Source organism: Rhineura floridana, chromosome 3, assembly GCF_030035675.1.
Source record: "Rhineura floridana isolate rRhiFlo1 chromosome 3, rRhiFlo1.hap2, whole genome shotgun sequence".
Lineage (NCBI taxonomy): Eukaryota > Metazoa > Chordata > Lepidosauria > Squamata > Rhineuridae > Rhineura > Rhineura floridana.
The window spans coordinates 12,490,895-12,510,959 of NC_084482.1; the positions used below are offsets into that span (position 1 = coordinate 12,490,895).

The 20,065-nt window shown below is 47.2% G+C and overlaps 1 protein-coding gene across 3 annotated transcripts; it reads right to left on the bottom strand.

Annotated features, from left to right (window-relative positions):
* Positions 1–3,611: 3,611 nt before the first annotated feature.
* On the bottom strand, positions 3,612–18,058 carry LOC133379366 (hepatic lectin-like). 3 transcript variants are annotated; one of them, XM_061614485.1, is made up of 6 exons: positions 17,650–18,057; positions 16,377–16,480; positions 14,744–14,800; positions 11,333–11,484; positions 6,593–6,705; positions 3,612–4,079 (listed from the first exon to the last, which is right to left on the bottom strand). In XM_061614485.1, exons 1-6 carry the CDS (start codon positions 17,745–17,747, stop codon positions 3,950–3,952), a joined length of 654 nt encoding a protein of 217 aa, XP_061470469.1. In that variant the 5' UTR covers positions 17,748–18,057; the 3' UTR covers positions 3,612–3,949. The 3 variants fall into 3 exon arrangements, with proteins under 3 accessions (XP_061470469.1, XP_061470470.1, XP_061470471.1); XM_061614486.1 differs by lacking the exon at positions 17,650–18,057 and adding an exon at positions 16,745–16,826 and having other exon boundaries at positions 16,377–16,484; XM_061614487.1 differs by lacking the exon at positions 14,744–14,800 and having other exon boundaries at positions 17,650–18,058.
* Positions 18,059–20,065: the final 2,007 nt, after the last annotated feature.

Here is a 20,065-nt window from a genome sequence, read left to right on the forward strand (position 1 = left end):
GGACCATCAAGGCGCAAGCATTTCCATCTGTCTTGCCCCACCCCTCTGCCTGGGCCTTATCAGGAGGAGCTGCAGACTGAGACATGCTGCTGCAGGGATGGGACTGTGCTGGGACCATCAAGGTGCAAGCATTTCCACCTGCCTTGCCCCACTCCTCTGCCTGGGCCTTATCAGGAGGAGCTGCAGACTGAGACATGCTGCTGCAGGGATGGGACTGTGCTGGGACCATCAAGGGGCAAGCATTTCCACCTGCCTTGCCCCACTCCTCTGCCTGGGCCTTATCAGGAGGAGCTGCAGACTGAGACATGCTGTTGCAGGGATGAGACTGCTGGGACCATCAAGGGGCAAGCATTTCCACCGCCTTGCCCCACCCCTCTGCCTGGGCCTTATCAGGAGGAGCTGCAGGCTGAGACGTGCTGCTGCAGGGATGGGACTGTGCTGGGACCATCAAGGGGCAACCATTTCCATCTGCCTTGCCCCACCCCTCTGCCTGGGCCTTATCAGGAGGAGCTGCAGGCTGAGACATGCTGCTGCAGGGATGGGACTGTGCTGGGACCATCAAGTGGCAAGCATTTCTATCTGCCTTGCCCCACTCCTCTGCCTGGGCCTTATCAGGAGGAGCTGCAGGCTGAGACATGCTGCTGCAGGGATGAGACTGCTGGGACCATCAAGGGGCAAGCATTTCCATCTGCCTTGCCCCACCCCTCTGCCTGGGCCTTACCAGGAGGAGCTGCAGGCTGAGACATGCTTCTGCAGGGATGAGACTGCTGGTACCATCAAGGGGCAAGCATTTCCACTAGCCTTGCCCCACCCCTCTGCCTGGGCCTTATCAGGAGGAGCTGCAGGCTGAGTCATGCTGCTGCAGGGATGAGACTGTGCTGGGACCATCAAGGGGCAAGCATTTCCACCTGCCTTGGCCCACTCCTCTGTCTGGGCCTTATCAGGAGGAGCTGCAGGCTGAGACATGCTGCTGCAGGGATGGGACTGTGCTGGGACCATCAAGGGGCAAGCATTTCTATCTGCCTTGCCCCACTCCTCTGCCTGAGCCTTATCAGGAAGAGCTGCAGACTGAGTCGTGCTGCTGCAGGGATGGGACTGTGCTGGGACCATCAAGGGGCAAGCATTTCCACCTGCCTTGCCCGACTCCTCTGCCTGGGCCTTATCAGGAGCAGCTGCAGACTGAGACATGCTGCTGCAGGGATGGGACTGTGCTGGGACCATCAAGGGGCAAGCATTTCCACCTGCCTTGCCCCACCCCTCTGCCTGGGCCTTATCAGGAGCAGCTGCAGACTGAGACATGCTGCTGCAGGGATGGGACTGTGCTGGGACCATCAAGGGGCAAGCATTTCTATCTGTCTTGCCCCACCCCTCTGCCTGGGCCTTATCAGGAGGAGCTGCAGGCTGAGTCATGCTGCTGCAGGGATGAGACTGTGCTGGGACCATCAAGGGGCAAGCATTTCCACCTGCCTTGCCCCACTCCTCTGCCTGGGCCTTATCAGGAGGAGCTGCAGACTGAGACATGCTGCTGCAGGGATGGGACTGTGCTGGGACCATCAAGGGGCAAGCATTTCTATCTGTCTTGCCCCACCCCTCTGCCTGGGCCTTATCAGGAGGAGCTGCAGACTGAGACATGCTGCTGCAGGGATGGGACTGTGCTGGGACCATCAAGGGGCAAGCATTTCCACCTGCCTTGCCCCACTCCTCTGCCTGGGCCTTATCAGGAGGAGCTGCAGACTGAGACATGCTGCTGCAGGGATGGGACTGTGCTGGGACCATCAAGGGGCAAGCATTTCCACCTGCCTTGCCCCACTCCTCTGCCTGGGCCTTATCAGGAGGAGCTGCAGACTGAGACATGCTGCTGCAGGCATGGGACTGTGCTGGGACCATCAAGGTACAAGCATTTCCACCTGCCTTGCCCCACTCCTCTGCCTGGGCCTTATCAGGAGGAGCTGCAGACTGAGACATGCTGCTGCAGGGATGGGACTGTGCTGGGACCATCAAGGGGCAAGCATTTCTATCTGTCTTGCCCCACCCCTCTGCCTGGGCCTTATCAGGAGGAGCTGCAGACTGAGACATGCTGCTGCAGGGATGAGACTGCTGGGACCATCAAGGGGCAAGCATTTCCACCTGCCTTGCCCCACCCCTCTGCCTGGGCCTTATCAGGAGGAGCTGCAGGCTGAGTCATGCTGCTGCAGGGATGAGACTGTGCTGGGACCATCAAGGGGCAAGCATTTCCACCTGCCTTGGCCCACTCCTCTGTCTGGGCTTTATCAGGAGGAGCTGCAGGCTGAGACATGCTGCTGCAGGGATGGGACTGTGCTGGGACCATCAAGGGGCAAGCATTTCCATCTGCCTTGCCCTACTCCTCTGCCTGGGCCTTATCAGGAAGAGCTGCAGACTGAGTCGTGCTGCTGCAGGGATGGGACTGTGCTGGGACCATCAAGGGGCAAGCATTTCCACCTGCCTTGCCCCACTCCTCTGCCTGGGCCTTATCAGGAGGAGCTGCAGACTGAGACATGCTGCTGCAGGCATGGGACTGTGCTGGGACCATCAAGGTACAAGCATTTCCACCTGCCTTGCCCCACTCCTCTGCCTGGGCCTTATCAGGAGGAGCTGCAGACTGAGACATGCTGCTGCAGGCATGGGACTGCGCTGGGACCATCAAGGGGCAAGCATTTCCACCTGCCTTGCCCCACTCCTCTGCCTGGGCCTTATCAGGAGGAGCTGCAGACTGAGACATGCTGCTGCAGGCATGGGACTGTGCTGGGACCATCAAGGGGCAAGCATTTCCACCTGCCTTGCCCCACCCCTCTGCCTGGGCCTTATCAGGAGGAGCTGCAGACTGAGACATGCTGCTGCAGGGATGGGACTGTGCTGGGACCATCAAGGGGCAAGCATTTCCACCTGCCTTGCCCCCCACCCCTGCTCTTAGTGACATTTTTCTGGGGACTGCCCTTTACCAGGAAGATGAATGCTTTTGGTTTGCTGCTCCTGTTTTTTTAGAGATGTTAGGACTTCATTAGTTTGGTTTTTTTTTTGTAAATTGTATTGTTTTTATTTGCATTTTGTATTTGTATTTTTATTTGTGTGTAAGCCGCCTTGGGGGCCTATTTGGCCGAAAGGTGGCCTAGAAATAAAACATAACATAACATTTCAATCCCATTCACACATGCCCATATAACCCCCATTTGTAGACATCCATACTGCATCCTATTCAGCACCTTGGACAACTCCTTGAAAGTTTGGACTAAAACGCAGAGCAGATTCACTGCCACACTGACATCGGAGCCATCAGTTTCCACTGCATCCACCTATCCGTCCCCATCCTCCCCTGCCATTTAAACCTCCCTTCCCTTTAGTCCTTTCCCCTCTATCTTCCTCTTCCCTAGTGTCCATTGGGTATAGACAAAAGGTCCATGGCATAGAGAGACTCTGAAAAGTGAATTTACATTGATTTCACCAGTGTAGAAAGGTTGTTGTGTAAATTCAGCCTTAGGCTGATCTAGCTAAGGCATGATTTTGATTACAAAACTTTATTTAGAATAGAATACTATTCCGATTACATTGCTTAGAAAAAGAATCACTGTAAGCTTTTTAAATTTTTTAATCCATCCTTCAAGTTTATTTATTTATTGCATTTGTATACCGCCCCATAGCTGAAGCTCTCTGGATGGTTTACAACAATTAAAACATAAAAACAAATATACAAATTTAAAAACACATATTTAAAGCCAATTAAATAGACACAAACATTTTATTCAGTCTGAATTCACTTAAATTTACTGCTCACTTGGATTACGGATTGGGTTTGTTATGAAAATAAAAGAGTAACCGCTACTTTTTCGCAGCCAGCAGGGTTGTCACTCTAAAGCAGGGGGTTTAAACTAGAAGACCTCTGGGGAAAGGGTCTGTCCTTGCAATCCTGTTCCCACTAGTTGGTGTCTTGTCTTTAGGAAGGCAAAGGCTTCTCACACACATAGAACATTGAAGCATTACATGCGAGATCATTCCATTCTCCAGAGAGATGGGCACAGTCTTCTTTGTGGTCGTGGTTATTGGGTTCACCCTTTTTCCATTTCCTAAATGAAGAAGACAGTTCAGATATCTCAAAAAATGCTGAAAGAATTCTTCTCCAGCCACACTATCCTCTACCCACCCCTGTCCCCACATCCAAGTACAACTAGGCTGTTCCCTCTAGATGCCTCTTCAGGATTTTCCATTCTTCACTGTGGTGGCATATTTATAACATTTACATCCCACCTTTCTTCCATGAAGGTTGAGCCATCCCATCCAGACACTGACCAGACCTAGATCTACTAAAGCTGCTGCACTATGTCCCTTCAGACCACACCTTAGCACCTCAGCCGCTTTCTCCTTTATTGTTTCTCCTTCATTGCATTCCTGGCTGCAGCTGCTTCCCTTCTCTACAGCAGGGGCAGCCAACATGGTATATTGTTGGACTCCAACTCCCATCAGCATCAGCCAGCGTGACCAATGGTCAGGGATGATGGGAGAAGAAGTCCAACAACAACACTGGGAGGGGGCACATTGGCTGCACCTGCTCTGCAGCATCCCCAAAACAGCAACATGATTACCCAAATCTCTCTTGCATATGCCCCTCCACCTTGACCAGATATCCCTAGCTTAACTTATCTGGTCTGGTTGCCTGCTCTGCCCTTCCATCGCTCCTATTGCCTTTATCCCTTTTGTCACGGAGCTCCTTACTGATGAACCAGGCTGGTGCCAGGGATCAGCATAGTTGGGCACTTGCCAGGGCCCAAAGCCCAGCAGAAGTCCCAGTGCCAACCCCTGGAGCTTTCTGGCCCCTTCTTGCTGTCACTGCCTGCTCACTTGCCCTCTCTTCAGAAGTGACTAGTGGCAGGAGCAACGTCCATTCACCTCCCCCTCTTGCTCTCAAGCGGCTATGGGGTCTGGGCCCAGATGAAAAGTGCAAACAAATGGGCATCAGATGAAGATCTGTGATGAAGAACTGGGCCTAGTGGTAGCTCTTGATTTTGTGTGTCCTCTATCTTTGAGCACAACCCACTCAGAGGGTGAAGGAAAGGCAAGTGGAAGCTGCTGTGCCATCTCCTCACTCTTGCCATTGCTCCCAGCTTAAAAGGGATAGGTGAGCAGGCAGAGACAGCAAGGAAGAAGACAACAGGGCTGGGTAGGGAGGGTCCAGAGGTTGGCAGTGAGTCTCTTGTCCAAAAATGCCTACTTCTGATGCTAGCCCTTATGTTTTGGTTTGAACAAATACTGTTGTTTATATGTCATAGGGTTCTGCCTTGGGTCACCTTGTGGACAAGCCATACCATTCTATTGCTTGGTTTGAAGCTACTGAATGTCTCTGTAGCATATTTAGGTATTGATAGTCCACATTTGAAGGCAAAAAATACAAGCCTTCACAGAGTGGCTTGTAATATAGTTAAACTAGTATAAATATAACTTTAAAAACAATAGTCAGTTAAAATAAACCCCAAACAATTCACCTGAGCCTTGTAAGTTCTTATGACTTTATATTCCTGTATATGAACACGTATGTTAGAGACGTTTAGAAGATGGGGGAATCCTGATTAAGAGCAAAAATTTGGACCAAATAATCTTTGAAGTTGGTTAAAGGGTGGCATAAAGCAGGGATGATGAGCTGCAGGTCTGTGGGCCTCAGCCGGCCTGCCAAGCCTTTTTTAAAGGCCTTTCAGCTCCTGACCTAATTTGCTGACAACAGTGTCAGTGGCATTGTGAGTGAGGGGCGTGGTCATCCCACTTTCTGGCCACACCTGGCTGTCAGTGTGGCCCTCGGGCCAAAAAAAGTTATCTATTCCTGGTATAAAAAGTGAGCATGATCAGTACGGAAAGGCTTCCGTATTAAAGGTGTGCTTAAGCAAGGCTTCACATTAGTCCAAAATGATTGCTGTTTGGGATTCCAAATATTGTTGTTGTGGTTGTGGTGTTTATGCTTGCATCTGGGATAAGGATGGGATTTATTGGCCAGTGCCAGTTTGAACGCCTGCCCTTGACCTAACAGGCTGGTATTGATTTGAGTTTGTTCTTTGTCTGCAAGCTGCTACTTTTACTGATCCATTTTTTGCCCTCAGAAAATGTATTGATATTAGTATCAATATTTGTAAAGGAAAATACCAATATTTGTAAAGGAACCATTGATATTTTGAAAGAAAATGTCAATAAATTGAAGGAAATATTGGTAAAAATATTGATATTAATATCAATATTTTAGACATTGATTTTTAAAATCTGTTTCTGAAAATAGCCTCAGAAAAACACTACATAAAAATCCGATCTGCAACTATGGTGAATAAGTAAATTAATCAATTTTAATTTAGTACTGAATTAATTTAGTACTAACTCCAAACTGGGTGGAATGATAGCACATCCCTAATCTTGGATTATGTTAAACTGGGGTGTCGCCTAATATGTTCCAGATCAGGGACTCAGCAAGCCTCCAGTTTTGTTTCCTCCCCAGGAAGACAAAAACAGGAGGCTTATCAAGCACCTGCCAGGTCACAGGGTACAGCAAGCGCACTGCATGGTCTTGATGGGTGCTGTCACAACTTCCAGAGTCCTGTCTCACTTGTAGCCATTTCTGTAATTGGTGCCATCAATCCATCTCCATTCCCCTTCGTTGTCAGCATCAGTGAGTCCAATCCAAAAGTTTTCAGTCCTGGCTTGAGACTCAAGGAAATTCTGCAAGCCAAAAAAAGAAAGGAAAGGAAAATAGGGCAACCAGGAGTGACTTAAGATCTCTCTCTGTCTCTGTCTCTGTCTCTCTCTCTCTCTCTCTCACACACACACACACACACTCTCACACACACACACACACTCTCACACACACTCACTCTCGCTCACTCTCACTCTCTCTCACGCTCACTCTCGCTCACTCTCTCTCACTCTCTCTCACGCTCACTCTCTCTCACTCTCTCACGCTCACTCTCGCTCTCGCTCTCTCACGCTCTCTCACGCTCACTCTCGCTCTCGCTCTCTCACGCTCACTCTCGCTCGCTCTCGCTCGCTCTCGCTCTCTCACGCTCTCTCACGCTCTCTCACGCTCTCTCACGCTCACTCACGCTCTCTCTCTCACGCTCACGCTCTCTCACGCTCACTCTCACGCTCGCTCACTCTCACGCTCGCTCACTCTCACGCTCACGCTCACTCTCACGCTCACGCTCTCTCACGCTCACGCTCTCTCACGCTCACGCTCTCTCACGTGCTCTCTCTCCCTCTCCCCCTCTCCCTCTCCCCCTCTCCCTCTCCCTCTCTCCCTCTCCCTCTCCCTCTCTCTCTCTCCCTCTCTCTCTCTCCCTCTCTCTCTCTCCCTCTCTCTCTCTCCCTCTCTCTCTCTCCCTCTCTCTCTCTCCCTCTCTCTCTCTCCCTCTCTCTCCCCCTCCCCCCCCTCTGAGGAACCTGCCTGCTGTACCTATGCATGAGTCACTGCTCTAGACTTGCCCTCTAATCAGGAAGCATGTTGAACAGCAAACCTGGATCCCCAGAACAATCAGTGCCACTAAATATCTTCAGGATGGTCAGGTGTCCTACTTTACAGATTACAGTTCTCTATTTGAAGGGCTGTCAAAGGACTGTCCTTTATTTGAAGCAGTTCTCTGTTTTAAGGTCTGGTTAGTTGAAGTCTAGTTTAAATAGATGCTGGTGGAAAGCTAGGGGCAGGTCACGTCAGGTAAGAGGAACTAGGGAGAGATGCATAATATCTGTCCCTGTTCCGGGCCTGTCCAGAGCCAACAGACAGCTGGGGGATGCTTGACTCCATACTCTGGCCTTCGACTGCTGCTGTGCAATGCCAGGTCTGTTGCCCAAAAAACATCCCTCATCCATGATATGATATTGGATGAGGGCGCGGACCTGGCATGTATTACGGAAACCTGGCTGGATGAGGCTGCTGCTCCTATCCTTGTGGCCATGTGTCCAGCTGGGTTCTCGTATGCACAGCAGCCGAGGGTCGGTAGTCGGGGAGGGGGAGTGGTGGTTATTTACCGAAGGTCCCTGGTTCTCACCAGACCTCCTCTCTGTGAGACCAAGGTGGCAGACTGCATGTACTGGAGGTTGGGCCCAAAGGGCAGTCTAGGGATTCTGCTCGTATACAGTCCACCCCACTGCACGACGGACTCCCTGGCTGAGGTGCTGGAGGTGGCCTTGGCTGTGCGTGTACAGTCCCCAAACCTGCTGGTATTAGGGGACTTCAATGTACATTCAGAGGCCATCCTTACTGGGGAGCCTCGGGACTTCATGGAAACCATGGCTTCCTGGGAGCTGCACCTTATTACAATGGGGCCCACCCATGTAGCCGGTCATGCACTCGACCTTGTGTTTGTCTCGGGAGAGGAGGGGAGTGATCTGAAAATTGGGGGTACATCCATCACCCCCTTGTCATGGTCAGACCACTACTTGGTGAGGATGGACTTTTCGGTGCCACAAACCCTCTGTGGGGGTGGAGGACCTATTAAGATGGTCCGCCCCAGGCGTCTGATGGACCCTGATGGATTCCTGAATGCGCTTGGGGACTCTCTGGAGCATGCACACAGCCACTTGGCTGAGACCCTGGTGGAGGGGTGGAATGCCACAATCACTGGGGCATTAGACCGGGTGGCTCCGAAACGCCCTCTCCCCTTGAATAGAGCTCAGACGGCACCGTGGTTCACCCCACGATTGCGAATTCTGAGGAGGGAGGTGAGACGGCTAGAGCGCCGGTGGCGGAAATCTCGCTCTGACGACAATCGGACACATGGTAGAGCAGCTGCGGCAGCCTATCATGTGGCAATAAGGGCAGCAAAAAAAGATTTTTATGCTGACTCTATTGCATCTGCAGAGTGCTCTCCCAGGAGACTGTTCCAAGTGGTCAGGAGCCTGGTCAGTCCAGTTGCTCCGGAACCAATGGAACATGCTAAGGCCTCCTGTGACGAGTTTGCTAAACACTTTGCGGAGAAAATCGATCATATTAAGAGTGCTATTCCGTGCGCTGTGGACACAGTGAGCGAGCCAGAGGTGACCAGTGGTGCTCTGGTGGTGTGGGATCGGTTCCAGCTTCTTCCATCTGATGAAGTGGACAAGGTGCTTTCAACCTTAAAGCCGACCACTTGCTTACTCGATCCTTGCCCATCGTGGCTCATTATGAGCTGCAAAGATAGACTGGGTGAGGGGATCAAGATGGTGGTAAATACATCTCTCAAAGAGGGAGTAATGCCATCAGCGCTCAAGGAGGCAGTAATAAAACCAATCTTAAAGAAGCCCTCCTTGGATCCCCAAGATCTGAACAACTTTCGCCCAGTCTCAAATTTGCCATTCTTAGGCAAGGCGGTTGAGCGGGTGGTGGCAAAGCAGTTGCAAGCGCACTTGGAGGAAGCGGATTATCTGGATCCATTTCAATCGGGCTTCAGGCCTGGACATGGGACTGAAACAGCCTTGGTCGCCTTGGTAGATGATATGAGGAGGGCGTGGGATAGGGGCGAATGCACCTTCCTTGTCCTCCTTGATCTCTCAGCGGCTTTCAATACCATTGACCACGTTATCCTCCTGGACCGCCTGAAGAGGTTAGGCATGGGGGGCACTGTATTGCAGTGGTTCCATTCCTTCCTCTCTGGTAGGTACCAAAGAGTGGCATTGGAGGATGAGGTCTCGGATCCTTGGCCTCTCACTTGTGGGGTGCCACAGGGTTCCATCCTCTCCCCGATGCTGTTCAACATCTATATAAAGCCGCTGGGGGCAATCATCAGGAGATTTGGGCTGCAATGTCATCAGTATGCGGATGACACACAGCTCTATCTCTCATTTAAATCTTCATCGAGGTTGGCTGTAGAAACCTTGTCCAAGTGCCTGGAGTCGGTGAGTGGCTGGATGGGAAGGAATAAGCTGAAGCTGAACCCTGACAAAACCGAGGTACTGTTTGTGGGAGACAAGGGAAGGCTGGGGGATGTGGACCTGGTGCTCAACGGGGTACAATTGCCCCTGAAAGACCAGGTCCGCAGCCTGGGGGTCATTCTTGACTCCCAGCTGTCCCTGGAGGCTCAAGTCTCGGCTGTGAGCCGGGTGGCGCTGTATCAACTCCATCTGATACGGAGGCTGCGCCCCTACATTCCAAACCATCTGCTCCCACCGGTGGTACATGCCCTGGTCACCTCTCGCCTAGACTACTGTAATGCGCTCTACGTAGGGTTACCCTTGAAAACGGTCCGGAAGCTGCAACTGGTACAGAATGCAGCGGCTCGTCTGATTAAAGGCAGCCGCCGGCAAGATCACATCACTCCAGTGCTGAAGGAGTTGCACTGGCTACCGGTTGTTTACCGGGCCCAATTCAAGGTGTTGGTTTTGACCTTTAAAACCCTACACGGTTTTAGCCCAGTCTATCTGAAGGAGCGCCTCCAGCATCGTCAGCGATGCCGCTCAACAAGATCAGCCTCAGAAGACCTTCTCTCGATCCCACCGGTTAAAACAGCTAGACTGGTGAGGACTAGAGAGAGGGCTTTTTCAATAGTGGCCCCCACCCTGTGGAACTCTCTCCCAAATGATCTCCGCCATGCCCCTTCTATGATGTGCTTCCACCAGGCCTTGAAGACCTGGCTCTTCAGGCAGGCTTTTGGGGTGGGTTAGGTTTTTACTGTTATGGTTTTAAATTTTAACCTTTTAATGTATTGTTTTTTTATCTTGTACGTCGCCCAGCGTGGCTGGACAACCAGCCAGATGGGCGACTAATAAATTTAATAAATAATAATAATAATAATAATAAAATATAACAAACCTTGAGAAGGGAGAGCAGAAGTCTTCAAGTTGCCCAACAGTTAGCAGCACTTGGAAAGCAGACTGAGCAAGCACACACAAGGTGCTAGGTCACTCACAGCATTCCCCACTCTGATGAAATCTATTGCCTTTCTATTAAAATTATAGTCTTTATTTCTAAAATTTTCATATATCCTCTTTCATATGTCCTCTTTTTTGATGTTACATTTCATTTTCTCAGGCGATGTGTAAGTGGCCACCCTAAATACCTAGTTGGGCTCTCTGTTTGGTCAGAACTAATATTGCTGAGAATCACCATCAGCGGAAACATCACAGTGCTGTGGCTGTGCTGTGTGCTATTCTCTGTGCTGCCCACAGGAGGAGCTGAGTCTGAGATCCTGATATTGCTCACCACTGTTGTCTATAGACTGTTGGGGACTTGTCTCAACTGCACATTTGGATCAGTTTTGTACCAGATTAAATGTCATGGTTTCTCCCTCAAATAATCATGGAAAATGTAGTTTGGGGGTAAGAACTCATTGAAGAGCCAACAAATCCACCCCTTCCCCCAGTATGCCACCATCTTTACCTGCTCAGCCTCATCATTAACAACCACCAGGCTTGAATTACGTTCCTCACAATGAGACTTAGCTGTGTGCCAAGTCGCCCTCTGGACAGAGAAGTGATAACATTCACCATCAAAGTATTCCCATTCCCTGCTTCTGGATCCACATGGGAATGCTGGCAAAGAAGAAAAGGGACAGAATAAATAGCCTGACAATTGCTTCACCCATAGGGTGGCCGTGTGTACAGAGGACAATCTTCTGTTTCAAGGGCTTTCCAGTCCAAGTCCAGTTGAGAGTTGAAGAACTGTAAGCAGGAGCCTTGAACTTGTCCATCAACACTTAGCAGCCCTTGAACTGCAGACTGAGCAGGCTCACACACAGGTCACCTGGTCACAGCCTTCCTCAGTATGATGAGATATATCATTTTTTCTATTTAAATGACAGCCATTATTCTAAACTTTCATCAACAAAAATAAAATGTTAATGCGCCAATCATGTCTAATCTTTTGCCTGAGTTTTGGTGTTGCATTTCCTTTTTGGAAAATGCATAAGTGGCCACCTTATCCATCCATTACAGTCTTTGAGATTCTACATCAGGTCAATTGCAGAGCTTTTTTAATGGTAAAACATTATTGTGAACCTTTGCTTAGCTCCTGGTCACAAGTTTCTTATGTTTTCAGACACAAATATGTCTTCCAACCATTACTGAAAATTTGTGATTGGCCTGTGGTAGAAAGGCAGAAAGCCGACTTGGTTGTAATATATTCTGGTCTTGTTGAGGCAGGGGATCTGACTGAGCATCTTAAATGATGCAGAGAGAATGGATAGGAGAAGAATTATTCACTCTCAAGACACTTTTGGAGAGGCTCTCGGTTGCTCACTGCCAGAAATGGACTTCAGAGTAACACTGAAACAAGAAAGAGAGAATTTAAAGAGATACAAAAGTGAGGGAAGCCATACACACCACAAACAAGGTTGAACCGCAACCTGAGAGGAAGCAAACCACCACTGTCTCCTGAGCAAGCAGATCTGATACTGGAATTTAATTCTGAAGACAGTGACTTAGATATCTCTAGCTGGAATCTCACTCCTTTTTTGGTCAATCTATACACCAGCTGCCTAGAGCAGGTGTGGGGAACCTTTGGCCATCCAGATGTTGCTGAACTGCAACTTCCATCATCCTTGGCCATTGGTCATGCTTGCTGGGGATGATATGAGTTGTAGTTCAGCAATATCTGGAAGGCCAAAGTTTCTCCACACCTAGCCTAAAGATTCTTGTTCTTTTGAAATCCCATGCCTGAGATATGCAGTGAAGCTATGGTGCACAGCTCCAAGCTAGAGTACTTGTGGATCTCTGTTCAGCTTGCATATATAAACATATAGCCTGGAACCTGCAGCCTATGGAGAGCAGTTGGGGGGGATGTGGGCTGGTGGAGAAAGGATTAAGAACTCTCTTCCCTTTTGTTCATTCTCCACTTGAAAGCCCCTCCTCCCACTGGTGCTTTCCAAAGAACAAGAAGCTGCTGGGGCATCATTACATGGGGCTGAAGTGTAACATATAGTGTACCCCTTTATTATCCCGAAGTAGATCAAATATGGTGCCAGTGGTGGACTTGGGCAGGGCTGTGTGTGTACTCTGCCTGCAGTTTTAAAAATATTACAGTGCTCTACAACAAATGCTGCACCAGCTTGAGTTCTGTGCCCTATATGTGCACATTAATCCCATTTGTATTATTCTCTCTCTTATTTTGCAGTAATATATTGAACATGTAAAGTGGCCTTTTATTGCCACAGACCACGAATCTTTCTGTCCCAGTGCATTCTCTTCTGACCAGCTGCATCTCTCCAGTTTGCCAAGCAAAAGCATTTCCCAAGTTGACTGAGATCCTTTTAACTGGAGATGCCAAGGACCGAACCTGGGACCTTGTGCACAGAACGCATGCATTCTGCTACTGTTTTAAGTCTGTAACTAAGTGCAATACGTGCAATGAAATTAGACATCTTGGAGGATGACTTTCTGCATTGTTGACTTTTTCAATGGAATTTATTCTGTGTCCACTAGTTATAAAGCAGCAATGAAAGCTGCCTTACAGTCATTCAGGCCACTGGTATATCTGGCTGATTATTGTCTGCAATGACTTGTAGCAGCTGTCCTGGGTTTTCAGGCAGGGTTTCCTCCGAGTATTACCTGGAGATGCTGGGGACCAAACCTGGGATCTTCTGCATGCAAAGCAGATACTGTGCCATTGAGCTATGGCCCTTCCTCCAGGGAGAGAGAAGGAGCCATGGGAAACACTGAAGCACCAAGCCTCTCATTACTGGGAATTGCATTGGGCATCTCTTCTGGCTCCTGAGATTTCACCCCACTTTTAATTAAGCATAACACAATTACTCAGAGCTTGGAAAAGTTACTTTTTTAAACTACAGCTCCCATCAGCCCCAGCCAGCATGGCCACTGGATTGGGCTGATGGGAGTTATAGTTCCAAAAAAAACTTTTCCAAGCTCTGCAATTGCTTTAAAACAGAGTTAGCTTACAAATAAGAATAACAACTCATTATTCCTATGATGATGTCTTTTATTCTGTCCTTTAATATAATAATCGAGTTTAAAAAATGTGTGTCCTTGCCTACAACAACATGGTTCTTATTCCTAAGTAAATGAGTTTCGTATGAGGGTAGTGGAAGCAAAATCCACTTTATTCCCATAGGCATGATGGTGCTATAGTTATGTAGTTTACAATGTGACATGCTCAAGAGTTTGTTTGTTTTTTACGATCAGGATAGGCAAACTGAGGTTAGAGCAAAAAATGAAACAAATTAGGAACGTAGAAGCCGTTGTGAAACAAGGCATGGTAGTGGGGAGAGAAAAGAGAAATATTAATTGTGTGATTCACAAATGAAGTTATACACATAGCTGTTTAGAGATCCCCCCACTCCAATCAAGTCCAGATTCCAGAGTCTAAAATTATCTAGCTAAAGTACTGGAAGAACTGAGTAGCATTCAATCTAGTCCTACTCAAGGTAGATCCATTAAAGTTAATGAACATGGCTAACTTCAGTTCATTAATTTTAAGTGGTCTACTCTGAGTAGGACCTAACTGAATACCACCCACTACTTCTGCAGTTCTGCATATGCAAAGCCTGGGACATGAGGGAGGACTTTTCTCTGTCCCTCCAGCTCCAGTGACCCACAGAGCTCCTTACCAATGAGAGGCTAGAGTCCAAGCTCACCTGGAAAATGCAGCTTTGATGGGGAAGACTTTCCTTCTAAGCCCAGACACTAGACTGGTTGTGAATAATTACTTACTCTCCTGTGGTAGTAGAAACATAGTCTCTGACGTAAGCCCTGGTGAGATCCATCTCCAATTTAGTTCTCCTCCCCTTCCCAGAAAATTGGGTCCAAACGCCCTCATCGATTTTGGAGAGACACTTACACTCCTTCATTTTAACCTGTTTAAGCAACTTGCTCACTTCTGAAGAAAGCCTTGATCCTAAAATTGTAAGAAGAGATACAACACACACACACACAATATCACAGGTTCAGAAGAGGTAAAATGTGATAAGGAGAGATGTTCTCAGGAGACCAGTTCTCTCAATCCATTTGAACTAACCCAGAATAAGCCACTCTCTGGCAGGCCTGGAGCCATGTTTATAAGAACGTCAGCACAGCTTGGAATTCCATATCCTTGACAAGTACCACTGGGTACTCAAACTGCAAGGAGATTTGAGGGGAAAGCACTCTGTACATACTTAGACTTAGAGACACTGTCAGCCTTTCCCAACCAGTATACCTCCAGATGTTGTTGGACCACAACTCCCATCAGCCTCAGCCAGCATTGCCAATGGTCAGGAAAGATGGGAGTTGTGGTCCAACAACATCTGGAGCCACACTGGCTGGGAAAGGCTGGTCACTGTCCTCTTTGGCCTTAATTCATATGCTCTGAGTTGATACTCTGATATGCAGAAGAGATTTCAGAGCTGATCCTGCTTAAATTAACTCTCCCGATTTCCCAGATCACCAGAATAACTATAAGAGTGATTATCTATAGTGGACTAGTAGGTTGTATTCAACTAAGTCCTACTCAGGCTAGACCTACTGAAATTAATGAACACAGGTTATTTGTGTATTAAATTTACATCCCACCCTTCATCCCATAAGAAGAGCCTGCTGGATCAGGCCAGTGGCCCATCTAGTCCAGCATCCTGTTCTCACAGTGGCCAAAAGGAGCCCAGGGCAGGAAACAGGCAACACATCTATAAAACATCTTAAAAAGCAATTTCAACACAGATGCAGACTGGGATGAAGTCCCTACTTAAAACGCTTGTTGAAAGAGGAAGGTCTTCAACAGGCACCGAAAAGACAATAGAGATTGTGCGTGCCTAACATTCAAGGGGAGGGAATTCCAAAGTGTCAGTGCCACAACACTAAAGGTCCGCTTCCTATGTTGTGTGGAATGGACCTCCTGATTAGATGGTATGAGCAGGAGGCCCTCACCTACAGAGCACAGTGATCAACTGGGTATATAAGGGGTAAGTTGATCTTCCAGGTATCCTGATTCCAAGCTGTCTAGGGCTTTGTACAACAAAACCAGCATCTCGAACTTACCCCCACTTAGTCATATATATTCACTTCAATCAGTCTACACTGAGTAGAATACCTCCCACTTGGAGCATAGATAGAGACTTTTGTTTTTTACAGTAATTGGTCTGATTTAGCAGGTGCTCACTGCATTAAGTGAAAAAATAGCTCTCCTCTGCCAGATCAGGCTCTGAAAAATGTCTCTTCAACTTTACAGCAGTGCACTATGCTGATTGGTTGCCCATGCCTGATGTCAGCAAGAAACCTCCAGCTAGACCCTAGAGCTGTACATGTAAATACATGGACATTCATGCAGCACTGAAAAACACTATTTATTGGATTTTCAGCACACATTTAGATTCTTGAACATGATGTAGAACCTGTGACCTCTACAGGTTATTTTCTACAAAGCATATATGCTGATATTGATGGACTACAGTTTTGGATTTTGTTTTAATACTGCTGAAGCATGTGAGTAACTTAATTACCATTGTAGAGCAGAAGTCCAAACAATATGATGATCAGCAGGTAAGCAAATGCCAGCAGCAAGTAAACCAGGAAAGGGGATCTCCATTTCCGTTGGGGGAAGGATCTGTCTTTCAAAAGAGAGAAAGAGGGAAAAAAGAAGGTAAAATCTTGCTTGGAGATTCTCTCCAGCATTTGCAGTTTTGAAAGCTGATGTATAAAACAAAGCGGCCACCACATGAAGAGTGCTCTTTTGTAGCTGCTATTACACAGAGAGCATGTGGTGCAGCTTACCATGCTAGCTGGGCAACTTTTTCCAGGCCAACAAAGAACTATGATGCTGTCACCTAGAACTGGAAAAAGGCAAGATTTATACACAGCCCTTACTTACTACTTTCATTCAAACACCACTGTATGTTGGACAGTGATGTTGCTGAAATTCGTATTTTCTTGCCCATTGAAGATCTCAGTGCTAATCTCAACAAGATGAGTGGTTTGACCAGAGCCAAGCCAGAGAATATACAGTCCTCAAAATAATAGAAAGATGGAGAAAAATGTTAAATTTTGTGGTTCGGGATCATAATTCCTCATTCTAGTTCTCTCAGACATTAAAGTTAGCCCCCGGTTGTGGCTCTCTGACTCAGCCAAAGTAAACTGCTTAATCGCACCCTGTACTAATTTATTATTGCACTCAGTGTTTAAGCAGGAAAAACAATCTGCCCTACCTGTCCTACATTGTGTGATCATGAGACACATGCGTACTGCTGCTGCCAAACCTTGTGGTACCCCAGCTCCCAGGGTGAGCAAGGATTTGGCTGTGGTAATGACAAAGTTATTGGTATCAGAGCACTGAGCTTTCCCTGCTCCATACTCAAAACACACCTTCGTTGTTGCAGGCAGAAGGAGTGATATGCAGCATCAAAAGGTCTGCACCCCAGCTCTGAGGCTGGTAGCACCAGTGGTGGGAGCAATAGGCAGAGCATAGTCTAGGATCACTTTCCATTGTTAGCAGATCTTAGGTGTGCCATCTGCCTGCTTTTCAGGAAGCAGTAGAGCCAGAAAAAGGTTTGGTTTGATTTAATATCTGTATGCCACTTTTTCCAAGAACACTGAGCTCAAAGTGGCTCACAATAATAACAATAGCATTAAAATTTAGCAAACAACATTTCAATCAATATAATCATATAAAAACACATATAAATAAATGCAAAAAAACCCAATAGTAATTAAGTAGTATATAAATACTTTCAATAGGTAAATAAAATGAAATACATCACCTGCAGCTCTAGAACTCACCTGCCCAGAGGCAACCAGACCCCCTTGCTTGCTGTTCCAGTCTCTGCCGGATAGACTAGGTCTTCCTCTTGCTTATGAGCACCGAATGAAGCCATCATACTCTTGTGTTCAAATTTCTCATCTTGGTGAGTTTATAATATGCCCAACAAATTGAGGAACCTTATCAGGAAATAAACATGTGAACATCTGCTCTTGCCCCCTTTCTGCTGTTGCTACTCATGGTTCCTAGAAAGGCTGGGGGAACTCCAGGGAAGTCCCCACCCCCTCAGTTCAGGGATTAAGTTCCCTTTAGGAGGAACTTTTAGACTTTTACAATGGCATCATAAAAAATGTCCTTTCCTCTGAGAAAACCAGATGCTGTAGCATGGTATCTCCATAGGGTTGCCAGGTTCAATCCCTGAGACTAATCCTGTATTCTCCCTCCTCCCTGCACAACTTTTAAAGATACGAAAGACATCTTGGAGGCTTGGCCTGGCAACCAAGAGGTCTTCTATATCTTTAAAAGTTGTGGAGGAGGAAGGGAGCATTCCACCTTGTGGTTTTTCCCATTACAGTGTTGCCAGAACACCTGCACTTGGCTGACTTTCTCTTCTCCTAAAGATACAGGATCAGTCTCAGGGATTGAACCTGGCAAGCCTATATAATCTCCACAAAATATTTTATCTGATTTTGTTACAAGGCTGACTGTACATCTTGTACAGCCCAGTCAATCAGAAACTCTGCAAGTGGGAGAATGGGTCTAGCTGAATGAGTTAGCTTTGTGACTTCCGTGATTAGGGTGGCCAGATACAAACTAGGTCAGGGCTCCTGTACTTTTAATACAGAGGAATTTGTTGGAATAGGCTAATATTGCATGTTCACTGTAAGGGATATTTGGGAAATATCCCATGTACCTGTTTACCATAATGTAACTTCCTAATGGGTGTGGCTTAGTTACCTGACTTCCTTCTGTTGGTGTTTGCGGATGTTTGTGTGATCAGCGCAGCTTACACTTGAGATTGAGACGGTCAAGAAACTCCAGAGGCAAGAGATAGTTTAAGAGCCTTTACTCGGACATTAAGGCATGCACGCTTACAAAGCAGTTTCGCTTTCTTCCTCGCAAGAAACACTCAGTAACAGAACTCCACAGAAAGCTGCTTCTTCTCCTTGAGCAAAAACCCCACAGACATCAAACCCCCACAGAAGACTGGCAAGGCTTCTCAAGCCTTTATCTCTGGTTGCCTTGGCACCAGCAGGTGTTGGCCTTGACGGGCCGTGCCAAGGCTGTGCAAGGATCTTCATGTAACTTAACCCCTGCTAATGCTCCTCCTTGCTCCAGGCTTTCAGGCTTGATGGAAAATAACCAGAGGTAGTATTGCCTATGGGTCAACACCTTCTCCTTTGTCCTGGGGGATTTTTGAGTAATCTCCATACTTGCTGATCTTCCTACCTTTGAGAGAGGCTGCATGGCATGACGCTCTCTCTAAGAGCATCCACTACCAACACCAAGATGGACTGAGACCTATATTTTCTTTCTTCTAAGCTGAAGCCTATGTTTTTCTAAACATATGAAAGGTTGTAAGTAAACATTCTTTTTTTTTTACTTAAAGGATTGTGTCTGTTGTTATTTATATAGAGAAAGGTGGGCTGGTTTACATTCTCATTCCGCTGCTTGTATTTTTACAACTCTGCTAAGAAATAGGACCAACCAAATTAATTCCTATTTCTGTGTGTGTATTTTTATAATACCGAACAGAATTTTGTATTGCACAGCTACTAAAGATGCAGGGGTCCTGTCCTTTGCATTGTGCCATCCTATCTGTGATGATTACCTTACATGCTGACTCAGCCAACAGGTCCATCCAGCTTCGACTCAGTTCACATTTCAAGCTGAATCTATTAAATTCACATTTTCCAAAATGATATGCAAACCAAAACACAACCATCCGTCAACATTTGCACTACTCTGAATTTTGCAGTGCAGTTTGCCAACCAGTTTACAAAAATGGGTGTTACAGAAAGGTGTACATAAAAATGAAAATATGAGTGAAAATAACATACAAAAATGCATTATATGATGAGAAAATGCTTGTAAAAATGTATCCAGTGGTCAAACTATATTTATTAGGAGAAATTCACACTAAAACGTGGGAGAATTTTCATGAGGAAAAATACCCAGAAATGGCTGCAGAAATGTGGTGAGCTGAATTTAAGATTGGAAAAATGAAACGGAGAGAACTGAAACTGACAGATCTTTTCTTCCTTATGAGGTATTCAACCAACATTTTGTGCTAGCAGAAGGATTAGCAACAGGATTCCCCCCTCCTCAGCCTGTGCCATCCTCAAATGCGCTCCGGAGGATTGGGACAGATTTAGGGGATCTGAGAGTGAGGAGAAGGGGAGATCACTTTGTTATGCAAAAAGAAATCCTTGCACT

Coding starts and splice junctions, on each gene's coding strand:
- LOC133379366 (XM_061614485.1), bottom strand. CDS start 17,747: ATGATGGCTTCATTCGGTGCTCATAAGCAAGAGGAAGACCTAGTCTAT. Junction 16,481..17,649: donor GTCTGGTTGCCTCTGGGCAG/GTGAGTTCTAGA, acceptor TTTGAAAGACAG/ATCCTTCCCCCAACGGAAAT. Junction 4,080..6,592: donor AATTACAGAAATGGCTACAA/GTGAGACAGGAC, acceptor TTCTTCATTTAG/GAAATGGAAAAAGGGTGAAC.